Source organism: Coenobita brevimanus, chromosome 99, assembly GCF_032717465.1.
Source record: "Coenobita brevimanus isolate Jiangsu-jjx chromosome 99, ASM3271746v2, whole genome shotgun sequence".
Lineage (NCBI taxonomy): Eukaryota > Metazoa > Arthropoda > Malacostraca > Decapoda > Coenobitidae > Coenobita > Coenobita brevimanus.
In genome coordinates this window covers 2,799,745-2,821,803 of record NC_137052.1, presented here as the reverse complement: position 1 = coordinate 2,821,803, position 22,059 = coordinate 2,799,745, and the positions used below count along the sequence as shown (strand labels likewise).

General features: G+C 39.8%; 1 protein-coding gene across 2 annotated transcripts in view; it reads left to right on the top strand.

The window, feature by feature from the left end:
• Positions 1 to 21,827, top strand: part of LOC145414424 (phosphoribosyl pyrophosphate synthase-associated protein 2) — a 48,693-nt gene extending 26,866 nt beyond the window's left edge. For both annotated transcript variants that reach the window (XM_080283961.1, XM_080283962.1), the window contains 3 exons: positions 9,287 to 9,474; positions 10,073 to 10,219; positions 17,963 to 21,827. In XM_080283961.1, the coding sequence (XP_080140087.1) occupies positions 9,287 to 9,474; positions 10,073 to 10,219; positions 17,963 to 18,121 (494 nt within the window). In that variant the 3' untranslated portion in view covers positions 18,122 to 21,827. The remainder of the gene's footprint in view (positions 1 to 9,286; positions 9,475 to 10,072; positions 10,220 to 17,962) is intronic.
• The last annotated feature ends 232 nt before the right edge of the window (positions 21,828 to 22,059 follow it).

Below are 22,059 nucleotides of genomic sequence, written 5' to 3'. Positions count from 1 at the left end.
GTCTTAAATGTCAGGACCAACTGCCTAGCCCTGGGCTCCTGCACTTCTCATGGGGCAATGTAGGATTGGATGATGGATGGATGGACATATGGATGAAAACATCAGGCAGAACGATAATTACATTAACAGTGAACTGTTCAGGATTCAGTTTGGTTGATATAAAATCCAGTCAGAATTAACTCAACATTATCACAGAACTTACAAAAAATTGAGAAGGTGTTCTGCATTGTGCAGTACCAGTACTGTATAATGGTATAGTCGTTCTTAGTTAGGACATCTTAATTGTTAGAATCATATTTTTAGTTATAAATTGTAGATTATAACTAAATCATCATCATTTATTCATAGATGTTATATAATTACTGGATGGGTGTGTATTTTCAGTACTATCATTCTTACCTGTTATGTGTAACCAATATCTCCTTTTCAGAGTAGATATGAAGTTTGGCTGTGGCACTGAATTAGTTTGAATATCTTACAGTACAACTCCATTCATCCACCAAAGCATGTTGGGTCACCGGTTCTAGTTTAGGAAGTTGGATATTTACTGTCAGGCTTGTTGGTGTTGATATCTGCTAATTTTTGTTTATTGAACATGTATTCCACTTAAATTCCAGTCCTGCATTGGCCCATCAGGAGCATAGGGGCTTTGAGTTAGCAGATTGGAATAATAGAAAAATAATTGTTCTCTTAATCTGAGCAGGAAAATTCATGCAGTTAAGAAAAAATAATTGAATTTAAGAGCGAAAACACAAGTAAATGGACCTGGTTGGCTTGCTTATTAATCATATTGTGGATCATTGGAGTTGTACTGTAAGCTTTGACTGTGACACCTCTACTTAGACAGGGGTTGCAGTTGCTTGAGAGGACTAGATGAAGTGTGCATGGAATATTATGGTGTGTCATAGGAACTGATAGTGTAGATAGATTTTTAACTAGATAGACTTTTTTCCAGAGAACCACCTGGAAACATTTGTCTTTTGATTTATTGATAATGGTGTATAAGGTGCTGTAGATATGTGATTGATACTTTGTGTGTGTGAAAAGAGTTAATGTATGTCAAAGCCCCAGTTATCAGGATATTAGAAGAGTCTTTACAAAATAAGTAGAGTATAGAATCACATTTTTCATGAGAATTGCTGTAAGCAGACCAAGATATGTCCTTACGTAAACCAGCCCTGTTGATTCCAATACTGTACTGCCTTTGTGCAAAAAAAAAAAAAAAAAAAAAAAAAATTATTCCTGTCAGATCAGGAGGTTTTGTGGCATATCTTCCGTAGCAGTATTTTTCATACCACACCATACTGTTCTGTATGTTGCTTGTATATTTCAAATATTGACTTGGTGCTTGAGAGGGATGCCTTCATTAAGTGGCACTGACATAAATGAGCAGCTTTGCTGCTGGGTTATACAGATGTCCCTCATCTCCTTCCCTATCCCTGGAAAGTGAAATGAACTGCAGGGACAGGGTAGCCCAACCTACGATCCACCAGGGCCCATTCCAGTTGAGCCTGTAACCATAGAAACAACATATATGGCCATAGATTGTTATATGCATAATACAAGAGAATATTAATGTGCCTCGTGCAGAAATGATGTGGAAAGGAAGAGGTACCAGAAAACCTCCTGAACTGATGAGAGTATGGAACAGTGTATCCTGGAGGTCATTATGTCACAGTCATCCTGTTAAGAAGGTTCCAAGGAGGGAACGAAATACCAGAGAAAAGGATGATGATGATAATGATGACAACAAATTAATATATGAAATGAAAATGAGGCAGCAGTGGGCAGTGTTAGGCTTCAGACTTTCAGTGCTTCAGGCAAGGAAACTGTATATCCTATTATCAGCAACAAGGGATAGACGAAACAATTCTGCAAGGCCTTAATGATAACCCACAAGTTCCAAAATGTATATAACACATTTTTCCACACAGATAGAGGGAACAGGAAAATCAGCTGTATAATGAGTGTCAGAAAAGGCATTATGTTATGAGAACTGTCCTTGGTGAACTGCCCATGTTATTGCTGTGTATTGTATCATCATCATCATCATCATCATCATCATCAACATCCTGACCTCTGTTTTCCCACCTAAGGATGGGATGATCCGGGATTCATAAAACAAGGAAAGTAAAAGTACAAAAGTGTGAGAACTGTGAACAGCATGCCCAGTGTAGTAAAAGGAGACTAAAAGGGGAAGGAGTGGGGGTCAGGAAATCCCTCACCCTCCTTCCTTGTACTGGCAAAGGGATGTGGTGGCTCTGTGCTGAAATGCCTTGCCTTTAAGAATTTCCCATACTGAGGTTGGCCATGATACAGCTTATTTTTTCTGTGGGCTGGAGGTAAAGCAAATGCCAAAATCAGGTAATTGCTTCCCACTACCTGCTGAAGACTTGGGGTAAAAGAAATCTGTAATATATAATAAATGTAATAATTTCTGAGCCTCTTCTTGGGCTCTGCTTACGAGTACTTGTGGCTGAGTTTCCTGCTGAAGAACACAACCAGCATTGTACTCAGTTCTGGAAAATTCTAATAAGTGTGATTAATTTCTTTTAGGCTTGTAGCACCAGATTGGCTGCATCAAGGTAGGAAAAAAATTACAGCTATTGTACGACAAACTTATTTACTGAAAAGTTTATCTTGGGTTTAATTTTTTTGATGCAATAAAAAATACAAAAAAAAAAAAAGGCTGACCACAAAACATCCCATAGAAAAAAGAAAAAAGAAAACCAGACTGAAGATTCATTTGTTATGAGATGCCTGGACAGTTAACATATAAAAGACTAAAGGTCATAGGCAGTGGGAAAGATAGATGATATAACTGAATCTCCTGTCAAGTACGGGTGAGATGTTACTTGAGGCCTGGATGCTGATGTTTGATTACAGTTGAGTTCTTCAGCCATACCCTCAGGTGTACTTCCTATGGTGGGTATGTCTGTGTATAGGGATATGTTGATGTAAAAATCAGTGTAATATATGTGTAATTTATTTGAAGGGATGTGGATGTTAGGTATCAGACTGTCAGATAAAGTATGGAGTAAACTGCTGCACATTCATTAATTTTGAATCATACTGCTGGAAATTGTCTGAATACTGATATAAAGTACAGTGAGACTCCTTTGTTTGGTCCCAAATTGGGTCCAGAGCACTGGAAGTGTTGTTAGGTGCAACAGTACTTTGTTGACAACACAGTAGGTGTTGGTTTATATTACATTTCTTCACCAAACCTAAACTTGAGTAAAAGTGGACATCTCCCTAAGTTAATAAAATAAACTAAAAGGGTTATTGATAATAGTTTCCAACCCCTTCATCCCCAAGATTTTCCATAGCAAGATAAAAGTGTCAGACAAACCAAAATTTTAAAAAATATCATAATTGAGTTATGAGGTATTAATGTTTTCTAAGGATTCAGGGATGAAATAATATGTAGGTGAAATAAAGGGGGCTTACTGTGCAGATCTGAACACACATACACATAACACATACATACTTGTACATGTATGTATTCTTGCTTGGATGACTCTGTCACTTGCCAACAACTAGATTTGGCTGTCATAATTGATGCTAAAAGATAAATTCCATCTCTCCCACTCCTCCCCCTCCCCCAACATTGTGTAGGAAATGGTAAGTATGTGACATTTCCCGTGGTTTTTGGCACCAGATGTTTTTTTGCTTCGTATGTGTAGTGTTGTGAGTAGCACTGCTTGTAGGTTGGTGTATCACTGTCTTCCTCTCTTTCTGTCTATCCTCAGGCCATCACCTGGAAGGGTAATCATTATGAGAAAGTGATAATGTTTTCCCTTGTAAATGCACAGTCAGTCGTGAGGGTATACGGTGGTATATTTATGAGTATACTAAACCCCTTCAGTCCTGTGATGTATTTTGTAGTTTGTTCATGCTAACTTTGTATGATATTATTAAGCCCAGAGAGAATTTTCTATATGGAATGCACAGCCTTCATTAACCCTCTCAGTACTAGAGATGTGTCTTAAGCTGAATGAAGTCATCAGTTAGTAGCAAGAATAAAATATGAAAAACTATATTATCAGACAAGAGGTTAAGTCAGAAAGACCAGAGATGGTTTCTGTAAATTGTTGGAGTTGATAATATACAGTGCAGTATAACAAGTATACAATACAGATGCATAATATACCATACATACGTGTATTATTTATTGTGGAATTGTTTAAGGTATTTTGTCATATTCAGGCATCGCCCATAGAACAGTTAAGATGTCAGTGGGTCAGAGAAGAAGTTTAATGTGATGAGTTATTTCTGTGTACAGTTGTAATATACTGTAACTTGTGTCATTGTTCTTCAGTAACCCCAGTCTGTCTGGCCAAGCAGACATTTCTACCTCAGGCAAGCAACTGCCGCTGCAGGGCCATCTCATACAGTGAACTGATGTTTCCCTGTGGGAGACAGTGCCTCATCACAGTGAGATGTGGGGAAGACTGTGAATTTTTAGGTTCTGGGTGATCATGTAATCTGTATTAATACCTGTACCTGGCCATAGCTGAAAATCATTTCAAACTAACTTCCCACATTTGCATCAATCTGTGTGTGTGTGTAGTGCCAGGTATTGGAGAACTTGAAATTAGTTAATTGAGTACATACAAGCTGTTTGACAAGTGGGTGCTTTTGTGTTAACTTATTTAAAAAAAATATATATATACATATTGCACCTGCCTCCAGATGTAGTTATTCAACTGAGGGAGAGAGTTGGCTATGAGGGCATTAAATAGATTGTTTCTGATCACTTCATTATAAATGGTCCTCCTTGAATAATATTTGTCTGGAAGCAGGAAGAGTAAAATGAAATACAATATGCATAATAGGTTGAAAGGGGTTAGGCTCCACAGATAACCAGCCCTTCTGTGTGAATTGTGTGAATAAAATTGCCAATTTGTAAAAGAGTCATAGGAGCAAGGAAAATTGGTATACAGCACACGTTATCTAGACTGCGAGGTTTAAATGTCGTATATTTATACAGTGGATCTAGTTTTGATAGATGAGCTTATGCAGAGTTGCAGGAACATTGTAAAGTATTTTGTCTTTTGAGCACTTTGTTTTGGAAATTATTCTAGATACCAGGAAGTATGTGAATAATTGATACGAGTTGATTGTGTGTGTGTGTGTGTGTGTGTGTTTTATAGATATGTTGTGGTAGATTTTGTCACTCAAGATGAAGAACCATAGTATTTTTTTTTCAACTGTAGTCAGTATCACAGTGCTTGAGTACAGGTGGTTGGAGAAGTGGTCTGTTGTTTGAAAGAATGTGAGTTCAGTCCCAGGCTGGGGCAGTGAAACTGTATAGTTATTTGATTTTTATTAAAACAGACATCGTTAATGTTTCACAAGAACCACTGATGTGTATTTAAAATGCTGCAAATACTGTCACACCAGTCCTGAATAAGATAGCCCTAGCATACATTTTTGATGGATGGTGGGTGTTAGTGTTGAATTGGTGACATATGAAGGTGGGGGTGCTCACCATCCACTCACTCAATGTAGTTCTGCTCTTTGGTGTCTGCCCTTTCCTCTCCTCCCCTCTTTCCTTCCTTCCTCTTTTCTCTTTCCTTCATTCTCCCCTCTTCCTTCTGCCTGTGGGTGACTTTACACTCCCTCGTTTGTCTTTCTTTCCTTCATTCTTCCCTGTTCCTTCTGCCTGTGGGTGACTCTACACTGAGTGACAAGCCAAATGTTTTCCTGTACACCAGGAAACCATTTACTATGCTGGGTGGTAACCATATAACCAAATTTTGGCACCTGGTGGTTTAGTGGGTACATGCAGCGCACCAATCGGATTGAGCCGGTGAAGGTTTATATCCAAGGGATGGTTGGGGTTATTGCTCACGTAATGCTACTCAGGGATGAGTGAGGCTGGTTACTTTCATCTTAAATGTCAGGACCAACTTGCCTAGCCCTGGGCTGCTACGCTCCCCATGGGGCAACGTAGGATTGGATGATGGATGGATGAAGGTGTATGATACATAGGAGGACTGCTAGGCCTTACTCCTGTTCTTAATAAGACAGCCAGTGTGGTGATATGAAGGTTTACGAGACACAGAAGTACTGCTGAGCCTTAGGGAACAGGCTGTTTAGTCTTTCCCCCGAATCATATACATTCCTGCACCATACCACAATGCCAAGTGTATAAGTTGCCAAAGGTAGCGCTGTAGACTCAGTGTTTTGTTGTTTGTTTGTCGTCTCTCGGTTTACAGTTTTCCAGCACCGCTTGTTTTATTTTATTTAGTGTTATAGCACACTTGTTTATTTGTATTGATTTGCTTGTTTTCTTACCTGTACATGTAACCCCTTGGCATCAGGTGATATATTGGTTTATTCTTGCTGATTCCAGATGATTTTTTCAGTTTGTGGGAGACTTTTCAAACTGGAAGGTTCAGGTATAGTTTTAATTGTCCTTCAGTACTCAGGTTTAATAAAATCATTTGATAAATTTGTCTGTAGATAACACTGAGTTACGATAGGGTATATCATGTGATTGAAGGGTTATTGCATTTTACTGGTTTATTTTTGCCCCTTCCAAACAGTTGTATTCAGTTGAGGAGAAAAGATTCCTACAGGATTTAGGTTGTTGCCATAATCAGCTCCTGCAGTACTAGGCTTTAATAAGATAATAAAATCATATGGATGCAGCAGGATCAAAGAAATATGTCATGTGGTGGAAGTTGTGTTAATGTTTGATTTTCTTTTTTGTAGTGTTAGTAGTCCTGATTTCTCCCACATGTAAAATAATAAGGTCCCTCTGCCTCCCCCCCCTCTCTCTCTCTCTCTCTTTTTTTTTTTTTTTTTCAGTAGATGTAGTATACTTTATAGTAACTTTTTTGTGTAGCATAATCTTGTACCTTTTAACCCTCTCAACCCAAGGATGTTAATATTTTGTTCTTAATATCTCCAGCGATTTTATTAAACTTGAGATTTTTCAAATTAGAAGTTGGATACAGCTTTCATTAACCCATTCACAACTGAGGTCTATCAAGTTGATGAAAGTCGTCTGGTGCTAGCAATAAGATAATACAGCACATGTCAACAATTGGGTTGACGGAGAGTTAGTGCCCCTCCTCGTAAAACAGCTGACTCAGATGACAAATGGTCACCCCGTAGGGATTGTGGTGTTTGGCTGTAGATAGATAGATTGCATGGACTAAAGGGCTTGAAAACTTCAAATGGTTTACTTTTATCTTCAACTGTTGCTACCACCAGATAATTTTTTTCAGCTTTGTGAAGACTGGAGGAGTTAGCTGTAGCATTTCAGTAACCCCATCACTAGTGGAGCTGTGTGCTAAGTTGAATATAATCCTGTGGCAGTAGCAAGAATAAGATATAGGAATATATCATGGGCTTGAAGGGGTTAACACACATTCTTCCTTTCAGATAACACCAAGACACTGATGTATTGCAGTCCACAGGTGACCGTTAACAGTAGCAGGGTTTTCAGGGATATGTTATTCATTGACACCATTCTTCTTTATTTGTTTTTTTTTTTTATAGTGTAGCCTTTTCTGTACCTGTATTTTATTTTTCAGTGTTAATTCATGATTGGTTCTTTGTTTTCAAGTATCATGCATATCTTAACACATAATCATGACCCCCATACTTGCACACTTTGGTTCTGCATTCCATGTCATCATTTCTTTGGCTAACCTGTATCATGACTTGAAGTTAATACAGTACTCAGTTACCATACTCTTGTTCATAGTACCATTTGTCTTCAGTAATGTTTACCAACTTCACCAGTCCTTGAAATTCTCTCAGCTCTGCCAGTAATACAGAAGCATAAGTATAAAGACAAGCATGTAAAGGCAGTACTGTATTATCGATGCTAAGAGTAAGACAGAAATAAATTACATCACCACCCTTCAACAAAAATATTTTATACTTGCCTTATATATATGTTGTAAAGCACTGGTCATAGGAAACTAAGAAATATGTTGGCTAACATGTTTGCTACCTAAGATTAAACCTTGTTGGGATGGACACGTGAGTAGGTATAGTAGTACATCAGTGTGTGTTCTTGGATTCATGTACTCATTTGAAGCCTCCTTGATGACACATACAGACATGCTTTCTTGCATGCACTGCCTCTACGAAATGATGGCAAATCTGTAATGGCACACTAACCCACCGCCTTCCTGTTCTTTCCTTGTGTCCACATACAGTACCATGCTTTGATGGGGATATTCCATTCCTTTATTGACAAGATGATGTCACATTGCCTGGCTGCATAGATCAACAATCATTCAGGTCTGAAAACTCAGTTGGAATATGCAGCACTGTATAGTACTCTGTAGCTGGGAACAAACTTACTGCTACACCCAAATCATTTACTGGTTACTGCATATACAGTAATTCTTTGGCTCCTGGCTATTAGCTGTAAGTTTCTTTGTGCGGTATAACACCCATTTGTGCTGTATAATGCTAAGCATGCTGCACATACAGCGCCACTCCTACTCACAGACATACCTCTGTCTGTTACCACATGTTTAGTTGCTAGTCAACTGCCTTTAAGCTAAATGTCCAGTTTTAATCACCATTTTAATCCTTCCCTATATTGTCTAAAAAATCCTGATGGCCTTAAATCCTTCAGTATGATATGTTTTAAATTTTATTTTAGCTTTTTCAAGACAGTTTTAACTTAGGGGAGACTTGCAGTAATGGGGTTACTTTCCTATACTGTACTCTTTAATTTGCTTGTCATCATGTTTTTTTATTCTCTTTCATTCTCATATTGTGTGTCACCCAATTTTTTATTCATTTATTTTTAACATGTAATATATGGGTTCTGTTTCTGTGCATATTATCCATAGTGTTAGTTATACAAAATCATATCTGCCATTGTTCAGTGTGGTGTCCTTCCTTTTACGTCAGTCATCTGTTTTGTCAGGTTTTTATGCCATATTTACACTACGTTCTTGTACCCTTATCTTTACCTTTTAGTTTTGTGTATCCCAAGTAACCTCTCATAAACCATTCTTTGAACCCTTCGCATGATGACATACTTTCATTTTAATCAAGCTGTTGCCTGATTATTTTATTCAGCCTTGGGATGACTTTTATTTGTGGTAGAGTTAATGAAGCTTTATCTACTGTAACCCCTGCAGTTCATGAAGTTGCTCCAAAGCTATGTAAAATTGTCTGGTAGTGGCAAGAATATGGAAGGTGTTGTCATAGTGAATGGGAATAAGCCTGAATTTCATTACTGTATCCCTATTGCATCAAAGACACTCATGCTTTGGTCTGTAACTTATATCCTTCCCCACAGGCATTGCAGTGATCCATGGAGAGCAGAAGACAAATGAGGATGAACAGGCAGATGGACGCAACTCTCCCCCGCTTGTAGAGCACTCACGTATCATGGATGTTGGTGTGGGGGTGCCTGCTCTTGCTGCTAAAGAGAAGCCACCCATCAATGTTGTTGGAGATGTGGGCGGCCGCATTGCAATCATGGTGGTATGTGAAGAAGCATACAGTATACAGCAATATCTTTTTCTTCTTCTGATAGTATAATAGGTTAATAGGCTCCATTAGAATGTGAACTTTAGTGGCATATGTCGTAGGGGTGGTTGGGGATCATTGTGTACATGATACTGTACTGCTAATGGAAAAATGACTACTCATTCACCTAATGCCCTTCCCCCATGCTTCTGTGGGGTAGTACGGTTATATATGTGGGTGGGTTTTAATTGGTGATTCAGTACTCCTACTTTTCTCTTCACTCATTGTTTGTAGATCCTGTCTCACCTTATCTCTTAAGCAGGGATTGGTGTGTCTCTTCTAGATCCAAGTACTCCATCTCTTTGTAAGGAATTAGGGTTTGGATAATTATATTTTTTATCATTGTACTTAAGCTGTTGTTCCATAGCTATTGTTGTTTTTGTTGTTGAGGGTCCAGGCTCATCCGGACATAAGCCCGTTGACAGCAGGCAACCAGCCACTTTGGCTAGTCTTTTGTTGAGGTTGCACTGAAGAATTGTCTGTGTTGTGAGAGTGAAGTGCATGAGAGTTATAAAGGAGTTAAGTATTGACATTCGCACTCTTCTGGTAACAGGATGACATGATTGATGACGTGGCATCATTTGTGGCAGCAGCTGAGGTTTTGAAGGACCGTGGGGCATACAAGATATATGTCATGGCCACTCATGGATTGCTTTCATCTGATGCTCCCAGGCTTATTGATGATTCACCCATCGATGAGGTAAGTGTTTGGGAAGGTTTTTGTTTGGTGGTGTAAGATGTAGAGGAAGTCTGTTGATCAGAGGGTGGAAGAAAGTTTGTGCTGAAAGGGTATGTTGATATTGAGAGAAAGAAAGTGAATTAGCTGGTGAAAGGATATTAGTGAGCGAGTTTGAGGTTGGGAGGAAGTATAAAAGGCCAAAAAGATGATTGGATGTGTCGGACAAATAGTTGAGAAAATATGGCATAGAAGTTCAGGAAGCAAAGGTTTGGTGAAGGATGGAAAAAGAATCATCAAGTTTGTGTGATGATACATGTAACAGGGCCAGCACTCCTCTCTTAACTTGGGTGTCAGTCAGCAGTATACACAGTATGTCTTTGTCAGTATTGCCAGACGTACAATAATTATTGTACAAATACGATAATTTGGTACTATGTACGGTGTACGATACCATGCATACGATAATGCAATAATTTATGTATTTGGGATGATTTAATACGTGTAGTGGGTGGTATGCGGGATGATGAGATAGTGATTTTGGGAGGAGACTTAAATGGTCATGTAGGTGAAGCAGCACAAGGTTATGAAGGAGTGCATGGGGGAAGTGCGTATGGTCTAAGGAATGCAGAAGGGGAAAGGATACTCGAGTTTGGGGAGGCAACGGACATAATTGTGTGCAACACATATTTTAGGAAAAGAGACAGAAGGTTAATTACGTATGAGTCTGGGGGAAGTAGCAGTCTGATAGATTATTTTCTGGTTAGGAGGGCTGATAGGAGGTTGGTGAGGGATGTTAAAGTTATAGAAAGTGAGGAGTGTGTGCAGCAGCACAAACTATTGATTTGTGATATGGTGCTTAAAGAATAAGTGATGAAAAAGAGGACTTATGTACCTATAGTCTCACCAATCTAAAACCAAGGTTTGGGTGGGGTCTGGCGCTGGGTGCAGCCATGCCATACTTCCTAAACGAGCGATGAGTAGATTCTGTTATATATGTAATAGGCATCACAGATAGGTACACACATACTAATACAATATAAACGTAAGTATTCTAGCATATCAAAGGAAGGTAAACTTGTAATGCATATGGCTCTTGTACATCAATAAAGAAACGTGGCATACATATTTTACAGTGTTGCTGAAAAAAATGTAGTTACTTTTACCGACTTTCACGGTAGTTCTAAGTTGGGTAAGTAATGTAACAATTACGTTTATAATATAATTTGAAGGAATCAGTAGAACATACGCTATTTTCTTAATAGAAATAAATAAGTTAAAACACTCACGAGCGGCAACATCCAGGCCCATACTGGGAATTGACCCATTAGAGGGAGATTTAAGCTTCTGTCACGTGCTTCCACTGTTCACTTTCTGTTATATATATAACTTAAATTATATTTATGACTTAAATTAGTTTGTCTTTACACACACACAATCATACACAAACACACACACACACACACACACACACAGAAGTGGGTGAAGTCATGTCAGGCCAGGTGGCGTGATGTGAGCGGACGAACTCTAACTGTGTCAGGTCAGCCACTAGCCAATCAGAGTATAGGAAACAAGGCAGCGCTGTACGCCGGGAAATCCCCGGCTGGACTCCACCCAAACCTTGGTTTTAGATTGGTGAGACTATAGAAGGAAAATATGGAAGCTGAAAAACCAAGTAGTAAGGGATGCCTTCTATAGCGAGTTGAGGAGAGTGGTGGCTGAACAGGGAGCTGTAGACAGAGGCGTTAATGAACAGTACAGAGCCCTCAAGAACAATTTCTTGAGAGTTACTGATGTAACATGCGGTTGGACAAGAGGACCACCAAGACATAAAGTAACTTAGTGATGGGATGAGGGTGTAGAAGTTGCAGTTAAGGAGAAAAGAAGGCTTTTTCCGGGAATGGAAGAAGGGTTGTAGCAAAGAGGAATATTTGGCTGCCAAGCGTAGGGCTAGAAGAGAGGTATACAGGGCAAAGTCTGAGTCACAGAGACTATTACTTGATAACCTAAATCATGGGGAAAGGAAAAATATGATATTTAGGGTGGCAGGTAAAGTGAAGAGGGATAATTGGGATATTATAGGTGAGTAGTGTGTGAAGAATGATGAAGGAAGGGTAGTGGTGAACAGTGAGGATATTAAAGATGCATGGAGAGAGCATTATAACCGGTTGTTGAATGAGGAGTTTGACTGGGACAGGGAAGGTTTGGAGCCAGCAGATCCAGTGTCTGGCCCTTGGCCTTTGATTGATGCTGCTACTGTGAGTGAGGCAATAGGCAGGATGAGGGTGGGGAAGGCAGCAGGTGTGTCTGGGTTGACTGCCGAAATGGTGAAGGCCTCAGGCGATATAGGGGTGAGTTTAGTCACTGACCTGATAAATAGGATTATTTATAAGTGTGTTGTCCCAGATGTTTGGCTGAAGAGTGTAATTGTAAATGTGTATAAAGGGAAGGATGATGCCCTGGAAAGAGGAAATTATAGAGGTATAAAGCTTTTAGATCAGATAATGAAGGTAATGGAGAGAGTTTTAGAAGGTATGCTTAGAGAAAGAGTGAATATTGATGAGATGCAGTTTGGGTTTATGCCATGTAGGGGGACCACTGATGCTATATTCATTGTTCGACAGCTTCAGGAAAAATATATTGGTAGGAGAAGGGATCTTTGTTTTTGTTGATTTGGAAAAGGCCTTTGACAGAGTCCCTAGAGAGGTGGTGAAGTGGGCAATGAGAAAGCTTGGCTTGGAGGAGTGGCTGGTTAGGGTGGTTATGGCTTTGTATGTGGGTGCTCACACCCAGGTAAGAGTGAATGGAGATTTGAGTGATGAGTTTTCCATGAATGTTGGTGTGCATCAGGGGTCAGTCTTGAGTCCCATGTTGTTTATCATGGTACTTGAAGCCCTTTCACGTGACAATAGAAACGGACTCCAGTGGGAGTTGTTGTATGCTGATGATTTGGTGTTGATTGCAGAGAACAAAAGGGAGGCGGAGGAAGGGTTTAGGAAGTGGAGAGATGGTATGGGGCAGAACGGTTTAAGGGTAAATGCAGATAAAACAAAAGTGATGATCTAGGGTTGGTGGCGGTACTGTCAAAGACGAGGGAGAGTGGCCATGTGCAGTTTGCCACAAGGGCGTGGGAAGTAATTCCATCTTGTGCGGTGTGTGTGATAATTGGGTGCATAAGAGATGTAGTGGCATCAGAGGTAGACTGGGAGATAATGCTGATTTTATGTGTACGGCGTGTCGGGGTGAGCAGGTGGAGATTGTCAGCCGTGAAAGGATTGAACTTGCTGGTGAATCTCTTGAGTGTGTGGAAGAGTTTTGTTATTTGGGAGACATGTTGTGTGCTGGAGGTGGGGCTGGAGCTAGCTCTGTGGCTAGGGTGAGAAGTGGTTGGAAGAAGTTCAGGGAGCTCTTGCCTCTCCTGACATTGAGAAGACTCTCCCTACATGCTAAGGGGTCTTTGTATGCAGCATGTGTTAGGAGTGTAATGCTGTATGGTAGTGAGACCTGGGCAGTGAAGGAGGAAGATATTCGCCGGCTCAGACGTACAGAAATGACAATGATTAGGTGGATGTGCAGTGCGTCCCTGCGTCCAAGGCCTGGAGGGGCTGGGTTAACGATGGAAGAATTGAGAGGTAGGATGGGACTGGCGTGTATTGGTGTTGTGATGAGGAGAGGTAGATTGAGATGGTTTGGACATGTGGAGAGGATGGGGGATGATAATTGGGTGAGGAAGGTGAGAAGTGTTAATATTGGGGGTGGGGTTACGAGGGGTAGACCGAGAAAGACATGGGATGAGGTCATTAAGTGTGACCTCAGGGTTAAGGGACTGAACAAGGAGGCTGCATTGGATCGTGCAGTGTGGAAAGCCGCCATTAGGTGACCAAGGCCGACACATGCAAGCAAGTTGGAGCCTTTAAAAACGAAAACGAAAACATTTGTGCAATATTTCATTCAAATAATGTGATATTGTTTCCACAATTAAGACTTTGGAGGATTTTCATTAAATGACTTGCTTGTCTAACATTTCATAAACATACGACATGAGATTCTGGGGAGCATAAGTGCCGAATGTGCCGCGTACTTACAAACTCACGTGTTGAGTTCCTGTCCGTGTGTATCGTTCTCTGTGTGGGCGTCTTAGGTCATAGGTCGAAGCCATAGGTCGTGGCCTCGCATAGGTCTATCCCTATTTAGTTCCCATTGGCCTGCAGCTGGTGGAAGCACTGGGTTCTATGAGTTGGGTCTGTAAGGGATGTTTTATCATGGCTGATTCAAGTGGAGGCTTGTTATATTTATTAGTTTCCAGTAACTTCTGGTCTTCTCCATTACCTCACTGTGAACTCACCTTCACTCGTCATTTTCTGAAGTTTGTTTCCCTTTCGGAGAAAATGACTTGTTCTCTAGTCCACGGCTTTTTCTTTTTTTCTTTGTGGGGATATGCTTTCGAGTGTTTCAGCAGGCCTAATATATGCTCTTATTTATTTATTTCAAATATGTGAAAGAAAGGTAAACTTGCATAGAATGAATTCTTATAACCAGTGTGCAACCATAGTTACTCAAGGTGGGTTAGCCTCTGCCTTAAGTTGCAGGCTAAGTGTAGGTCATTAGCTTACATAATTTAGACATTAAGTAAAGTTACCCTTAAGTAGCCAATGTGCATTATTCATGTACGAATATGCAGTAGTAATGCAGCCAGACGGGATAAATATGGAGGAAAAGACTTTAGTTCAATGTGTACGATAATTCTGATTAAAAAACGATAATTTTAACATGCCTTGTACGATAATATGGGCTTGGGAATCTGGTAACGCTGGTCTTCATCCACAGGCACTTGGGAAGCTCATCTAGAGAGAAAAACATCTGGATGGTTTTGCATGTTAGTTTGAGCTGTGAATTTCAAAGGCTTAGTTGATGAGTGAATGGATGTAAGACACATTTCACTGGCATTGGACAGGGCGACATGGAGGCGATTTGTTTGTGGCCACCCCTTATGGGATCGAGGCATCTGGCACTAGATAGATACTGTAGATAGATAGGTAGAATTCGCAGGATACTGATATTTCTACTTTTGTGCCCCAAGTTTCATGTTTTTGTATCCCACTACCCATATTTCATGGGGAAAAGAGTTATGATAATGATGATGCCTTGTGCAGTTAATTATACAGTAAGACCTCACTATAACGGACTAATTGGGGCCCAAGCCATTCCGAAAAAGGTGAAATTCTGATAAAAGTGACATCTGGGCTCCCCCCGTCAACCTGGACTTTTCCGATATATCAGACATTAGTCCGGATCGCATGAATGGTTTTTAAACTGTTTTGACTACCATGGCGGTACTGTACTGTGTTATAACTTCACTGCATTAATCAAATGGTATACTATATATAATAATACAGTACTGTACTGTACACTGATGAATGTGTCTTTTATTTACCTTATTGTGGTGCATAGCTGAAGTGGTCAGGCAATCTGGACCGCTTCTGGCTTTATCGGACTTTTTCCGATATACAGAATTTAGTCTGGTAGCTCCTCGAGTCTGATAAAAGCGAATTCTGGTCTATTGAAGTCCGTTATATCGAGGTTTAATTGATGAGGAGTCTAAACACAGTATAGTGTTTGGTGGTGATCTTTCCCCTGGAGTATGATGATGTCTGTTGCTGTTTATTGGGGTTAGGACCAGACAAATTTATTTTGCTAATGATAAACTTCTTGAACTGAAGGGGTTGTCAGTAACGGTGATCCTGGTGTGGAAATGATGGTCATGAAGGTCGGTTCTTTGAAATGCTGTTGGAATGAAAAATTTACTGACACTTCTGTGCCAGCTGGATCAGTGGATGGTGTTAAATTGAGAGAGAGAGGGAGGGAGAGAGAGAGAGCAAATGAAACACAACAAAAGAATATTAAATGGAAGAATACTGCATAGGAATGAGGGAGGAATGAGATGTGTGATGGCAGGACATAACGTTGCAAGGGGATTGTTGGTGAAATTTTACATGTGGTTATACTGTAAGTGCCAACCTGTCTTGGCATTTACAAATCAGAGAAGGTATGATTCATTGTCTTGGCATTTACAAATCAGAGAGTAGGTATGTTGTGATTGAGTGTGATAGTCTGTGGCGTACTGCAGCTTCATTGATAAGTATGGTGGGATGCCAGTAACTGATGAATTCAGCCCAAGTACAGTATAGTTAAATATTAAACTGAGAACTTCATGGGGAGAAAGGGCTTGCTTTTCATGCATTTTATTGTACTTATTTTATTGGTTAGCTTTCATCCATCCATCCATCATCCAATCTTACGTTGCCCCATGAGGAACGTAGGAGCCTGGGGCTAGGCAAGTTGGTCCTGACATTTAAGATGAGAGTGACCAGCCTCACTCATCCCTGAGTGGCAATACATTAGCAATAAACCCAAACCATCCCTTGGATATAAACCTTCACCAGCTCAATCCGATTGGAGCGACGTAATTACCCACTAAACCACCAGGCGCCATAATTTGTTTTATGTGGTTACCACCCAGCATGCTAAATGGTTTCCTGGTGTACAGGAAACCATTTGGCTCATCACTTAATGTAGAGTCGACCACAGGCAGAAGGAAGAGGAAAGAATGAAGGAAAGACAGAAGAGGGAGTGTAAAGTCACTCGTAGGCAAAAGGATGAGGAAAGACTGAAGGAAAGAAAGACAGAAGAGGATGCGTGGAAAGAGGGATGGAGGAGAGGAAAGTGCAGACACCTGAGAGCAGCACTACATCGAGTGAGTGGATGGTGAGCGCCCCCACCAAGTGAACTGTCAGAAGAAAAGAGGGGTTACCAAATGTATGAGAAGTGCATACTGATATATAGAGAAAAGCAAGCTGAATAAAATTGCCTGGCACTTGTTGGAATTATATGTTATAGTTATACTGATCATCAAGGGGTTAATGGTGTCAGTTTTATAGATCCCAGGCTTTTATGACCAACTCTCATATGAGTAAAATAGTGTGGCACTTGCTGCTGTGATATACAATACAAGAGATACAAACATGAGAGGGTTGAGTAATCATGAGACAGCGATATAAGCAGAATGCTTTACTGTGATAGATAACTGCTAATTATAGAGAGCAATAATACTTGGACCCACCGTGTCCTTCAGTGGGGAAAGGCCAGGATGATGGTGTTGGCCATGGCAGTGGTGGTGGTGGTGGTGATTGTGATGATGATGGTAATAGTGGTGGTGGTGGAGGTGATGTTGGTGATATTGTAATTCATGACATCAGACTAATTAAATTCAGTTTGTTCAATGATGACGTGAAGGAATGATAATAAGCCAGATCGCCTTATGATGATAATTGAGTGCTAACCTCTGAGAGTGTGTTGCTTGTATGATGTCAACATTATTCCTGACTAGATTAGCTAATGTTGGGGGCAGATTTCTTCACTTACCTCACTCACCAGCCCACTTTTTTTTTTTCCCCTCTCCCCTCTCACATGCTTTATCTTATTCCTTCCCCACTTATTTCTTTCCCTCTGTTTTCATCCTCTCTCCGTATCACTTATCCTTCTTTTTTTCCACACATTTTACTTCCCTGTTTCTTGCTTCTTCCCTTCCCCATGTCTTCACTAACCTTTTTTTGCCCCACTGTTTTTTCTCTCATCCCTCTTCCTCTCTTCCTGTCACATTTCATACTTCTCTGACTCCCCCCCCCCTCTCTCTCTCTCTCTCTCCCCTCTCCTCTCCTCTCCTCTTCTCTGTACCTTCCCTCTTCTCTTCCATGCCTTCACTCCCAGGTTGTGGTGACCAATACAGTGCCTCATGAGATTCAGAAGATGCAGTGCCACAAGATCAAGACCGTAGACATCAGCATCCTTCTTGCTGAGTCCATCCGCCGCATCCACAACAACGAGAGCATGAGCTACCTCTTCCGTAACGTCACCCTTGAGGACTGAACTGTAATCATCCCTCTCTGCCTTCTGTCTGTGCTCATGTAGTTGTCATTTAACTTTCTATCATACTGTAATACTTTTTCCACTTCTTGCTTATTTTCTGTATCATAATACTTTTGTCTGTTTTCATTGTCAGTCTGTCTTTTCACTGTGTGTTCTGTGCTTTTTTCATGTTTGTTAGTCCTGTCTCTCCTTTTTCAGTGTTATCTACATCATCGCATTCAAAGCATGAACATGACTTGCCAAGCTTCATGTTAGGCTTGTACCTGCCGGCCACTACAGCTCATTCATTTATTCATTCATTCATGTATTTGCTTATTATTTTTTTTTTATCCTTTGTCACTGTCAATGTGGCTTAACCATATTTGCTTCTAGTCTTTGCCACCTGAAGGACTGAGATGTGTCTGCCCCTCTGTGTGTTCTGCCTCTGTCAGTATAGGATACATTATGGTTGAAAAATTTGATTAAAGTTTAAATTTAAAATCCCATGAATTGTTCAAATATAAGCATCATACCCACATATGGATAAATAGGATCTTCCCAGTAAATGACATTTCCATGATTGAACACTTCCAGATTGAATTGCCACTTATTTTGGGTCAGAACCATACAAACATATACCTGAACTGTATGAATGAATGTCATTGACCCAAATGAACACTGCTTGTGCTGCATAACTTGAGTTTTGCAGCAAGATTGACTGATTAGAGATACATTGTAAGGCAGCCTGAGACTGCCATGCTTTCAGACATATATCGTGTTGTCCAGAAGTAGCTTTTTAAAGAGGAATTTCTTACTTTGAATCTAGAGAGGTAATTTATAATGTGTTCTTCCAAATCCCTCAGATTCCTATCAAACAAGTAAACATGACACCAACTATCTCACTTATACTCCACCTCTTCCCTACACACTTGATCCCAACTTGATTTCAGCCTATTAGGGAAGGTTTCCTGGTTGCAGCCATCCGTAATGGATAGGTCCAGTGCTACAGTCCACTATAAAGGATTGAACCTTGTGATTACTTTCTTCCACATTATCTTCAGTTGCTACTGCCAGTGACAGTCTGAGTCACCAGCCTTATGATAGCAACAGCATCATAATATCTTTATTCTTCTGTCATTCCATGTTTGTTCTCATCATGAGTGTGTGCCACTAAAGATCCATTGAACCCATATTCCCTGCTGCATAAACTTGTTGAATGCCTCCATCAATGTTCCCTCTGTCTCTGTATCTTTCATCCCATTAGCCACTGCTATCGCTCTTCACATATAAGCATTGTTCCCATGTCACTGTTACTTTGCCTGTCTATTGCATCTGTCATAGTTACTCACAGATCCATGGCTAAGTATATGCTGCATCATTGTTTGGTATAGTGTGTCATCAGTGCACATTCAGGGATAAGCTGGCCTGCTAATCCATGGTGTCTAAGTCACACTTGGGGTATGTACATGACTTTCCTCCTTAACACATCATAATTATCATTTTGGAGAAAAATTATTTGTGGGCAGAGAAACATTCTAAGCTTTTCTCAGTTTAGGAATAATAACCTGCAGAGATAAAAAATAAAAAGAGTTGAAATATTTGGAGAACTTTTTCCCTCAGCTGTGCATGCCATTATCTCTAAGTTCTGTCATTACTCTGAGCAGCAAGCTAGATTGTTGCCGTATTCAGGGAAGAAGTTCAGTCAGCATAGAACACAGGAATTGGTAGGATATTGTGCTTTTCTGTTTCCATTTTAACCCGTTAACTGCTCTATACAGCTTGGGCTGTTCCGAGTGCGACTGCTCAATACAGCCCTGGCTGCACAGGTGAATTTTGAATATAGTGCCATGATGACCAAGGCCGACCCATGCAAGCATGTTTGAGCCTTCAAAACCGAAACCGAAAAAAAACGAAAACCATACATTCCAATAGGGAATCAGACACTTCGATGTTCATCTGTGGCTTTACCAAGGTAAATATTGAGGTAATATTTCGTTATTATACTCTTTGGCGTGTGTTCTCTCAATTCCTAAGACAAAATTTGGCCTTTGGGAAATTTCATTTTTACCCGTGTCTGCGCACCACGGACACCTCCAAAAAACCGCCATGAGCAGTTAACGGGTTAATGAATCGCTCTCGTTTATAAATTATCTTCTCTTTCAGAACCTTTCATCATTTTCTGCATGTTATTTGATCTACATTTCATTTCTTGTTTGTGTATATTTGTGGTTGTTTTACTCTGGTCTTCTGTTTTAATGATTGTGTGTGATGTTTCTGTCACATAGGATTCATAGAATATGAAGGATTGGTTTTCTAATGACTTTCATGTTATGATGTGTTCTATTATTTGTTCAGTACAGTATTAGAGTTGTTTTGTATACAGTATTTTGAAACCATTATGAAGGATATGAAGTTTCAGCTCATAGTTTTTAGTTACTTATTTTAGGAGGTGAATTTTATGGTCTCATTAACCAGTCAAAGTTTGGACATGTTTTGGGGATAAGTCTTTGTGAGATTAAAGCTGCAGTACATTCATTTGTTCATTTCATACAGACACGTTTACATTTGCAAGCCAGCAGTTTGGCCAAATTCGTAAAAGGAGAGGTGAATTGTGCGGGAAATGTTATCAAAGGACTGTGATCGTAATAGTTTGATCGATTCAGTTACCTTTTAAGTTTTAGTGGACTATTTTAACTTTTGTCAGAGTTAAGTTGTAGTGGTTATTCAGTTTTGATCTATACCCCTGTTGGGAGTGTAACCCATTCAGTCAGATTTTTCTTCCTGAAATGGGCTTAGGAGGCTCTCTAACACACCTTCCTTGACAGTTTTTATTACTTCTTGCAGCTTGATATTCTTTATGTTACAGTTACCATATAAACCCATACAACCCAAGGATATCTTTTGTTTTTGCTCTTGCTATGTCCAGATGATATTATCCTGCTGGTGTGAGATTTTTTTTGAACTTGAGAGGTTACATATAGCCTTCATTGAACTCTGTTATCAGGGGTCTTTCACAAGTTAATTGAAATTGCCTGGAGAAACGAAACATAAAACATCGTTATAGTGAAGAGAATTTCATCGATACAGTTCAGTTAAATAACATACAAGTTACCTGTATTAGTGTGCCATATGCTTGTATTAACAGGCAGGGAAGAGGTGCTGGGGAGCCTGCTAAGATGACATATAAAGGCCTTGCACTTTAACCTCCAGCTACAGTTCCTCTGGACTGAACTAAGCCATGTGGGTTAGCCTAAATAGATTTCTAGTTGTTCAGTACAGTGCTAGAAGCAAAGGAAGGGTTACTCATTGTGGTGTTCAAAGACTTACAGTTAGAATTTCTGTGTTAAGCAAAGTCCTGTGCTGTTGGCTTGAATATCATGTAGTGTCTAATAGTACCAGTTGCAGCAAGAAGGTTAATTGGTAGTGGTGATTGGATGGCCATATTTGTAGACTGAACCTGTAAGCTAGTTTAGAGATACAGTACCTAAGTGATATATTTACAGTAGAGATCATTGATATATTTATACTCAGTAGGGCATATTATAACTGATCTTGTGGTTTATGGATACGGTACATAACCTAGTGTCATTGTGTGATTTAAGTTGGTAGATCTATTTTTAACAGCACAGGTATATAATACAGGTTTTTATTTGCATTATAAATAACCATGTTGTATATTAAAGGTGTATAATGTACTGGTATTAATAATATACATATAATATTTTGAGTTTCCTACAGTATAATTTTCCTGTGACATTTTAAATAGATTTTAGCACAGTGATCATGCGTGTGTGGGTGAGAATAGGTACTGAAGTGTTTATGTTACATTCTTTTATTGATATTCTGTTAATAAGAAGTCTTATTTTCAATTATTCCAGGTAGATTATGCATAGGTGAATAGCCAGTTACTGAAAGCAGGCACAAGATTCCTAGTTTTTCAGCACTGTCCACCTGCATGT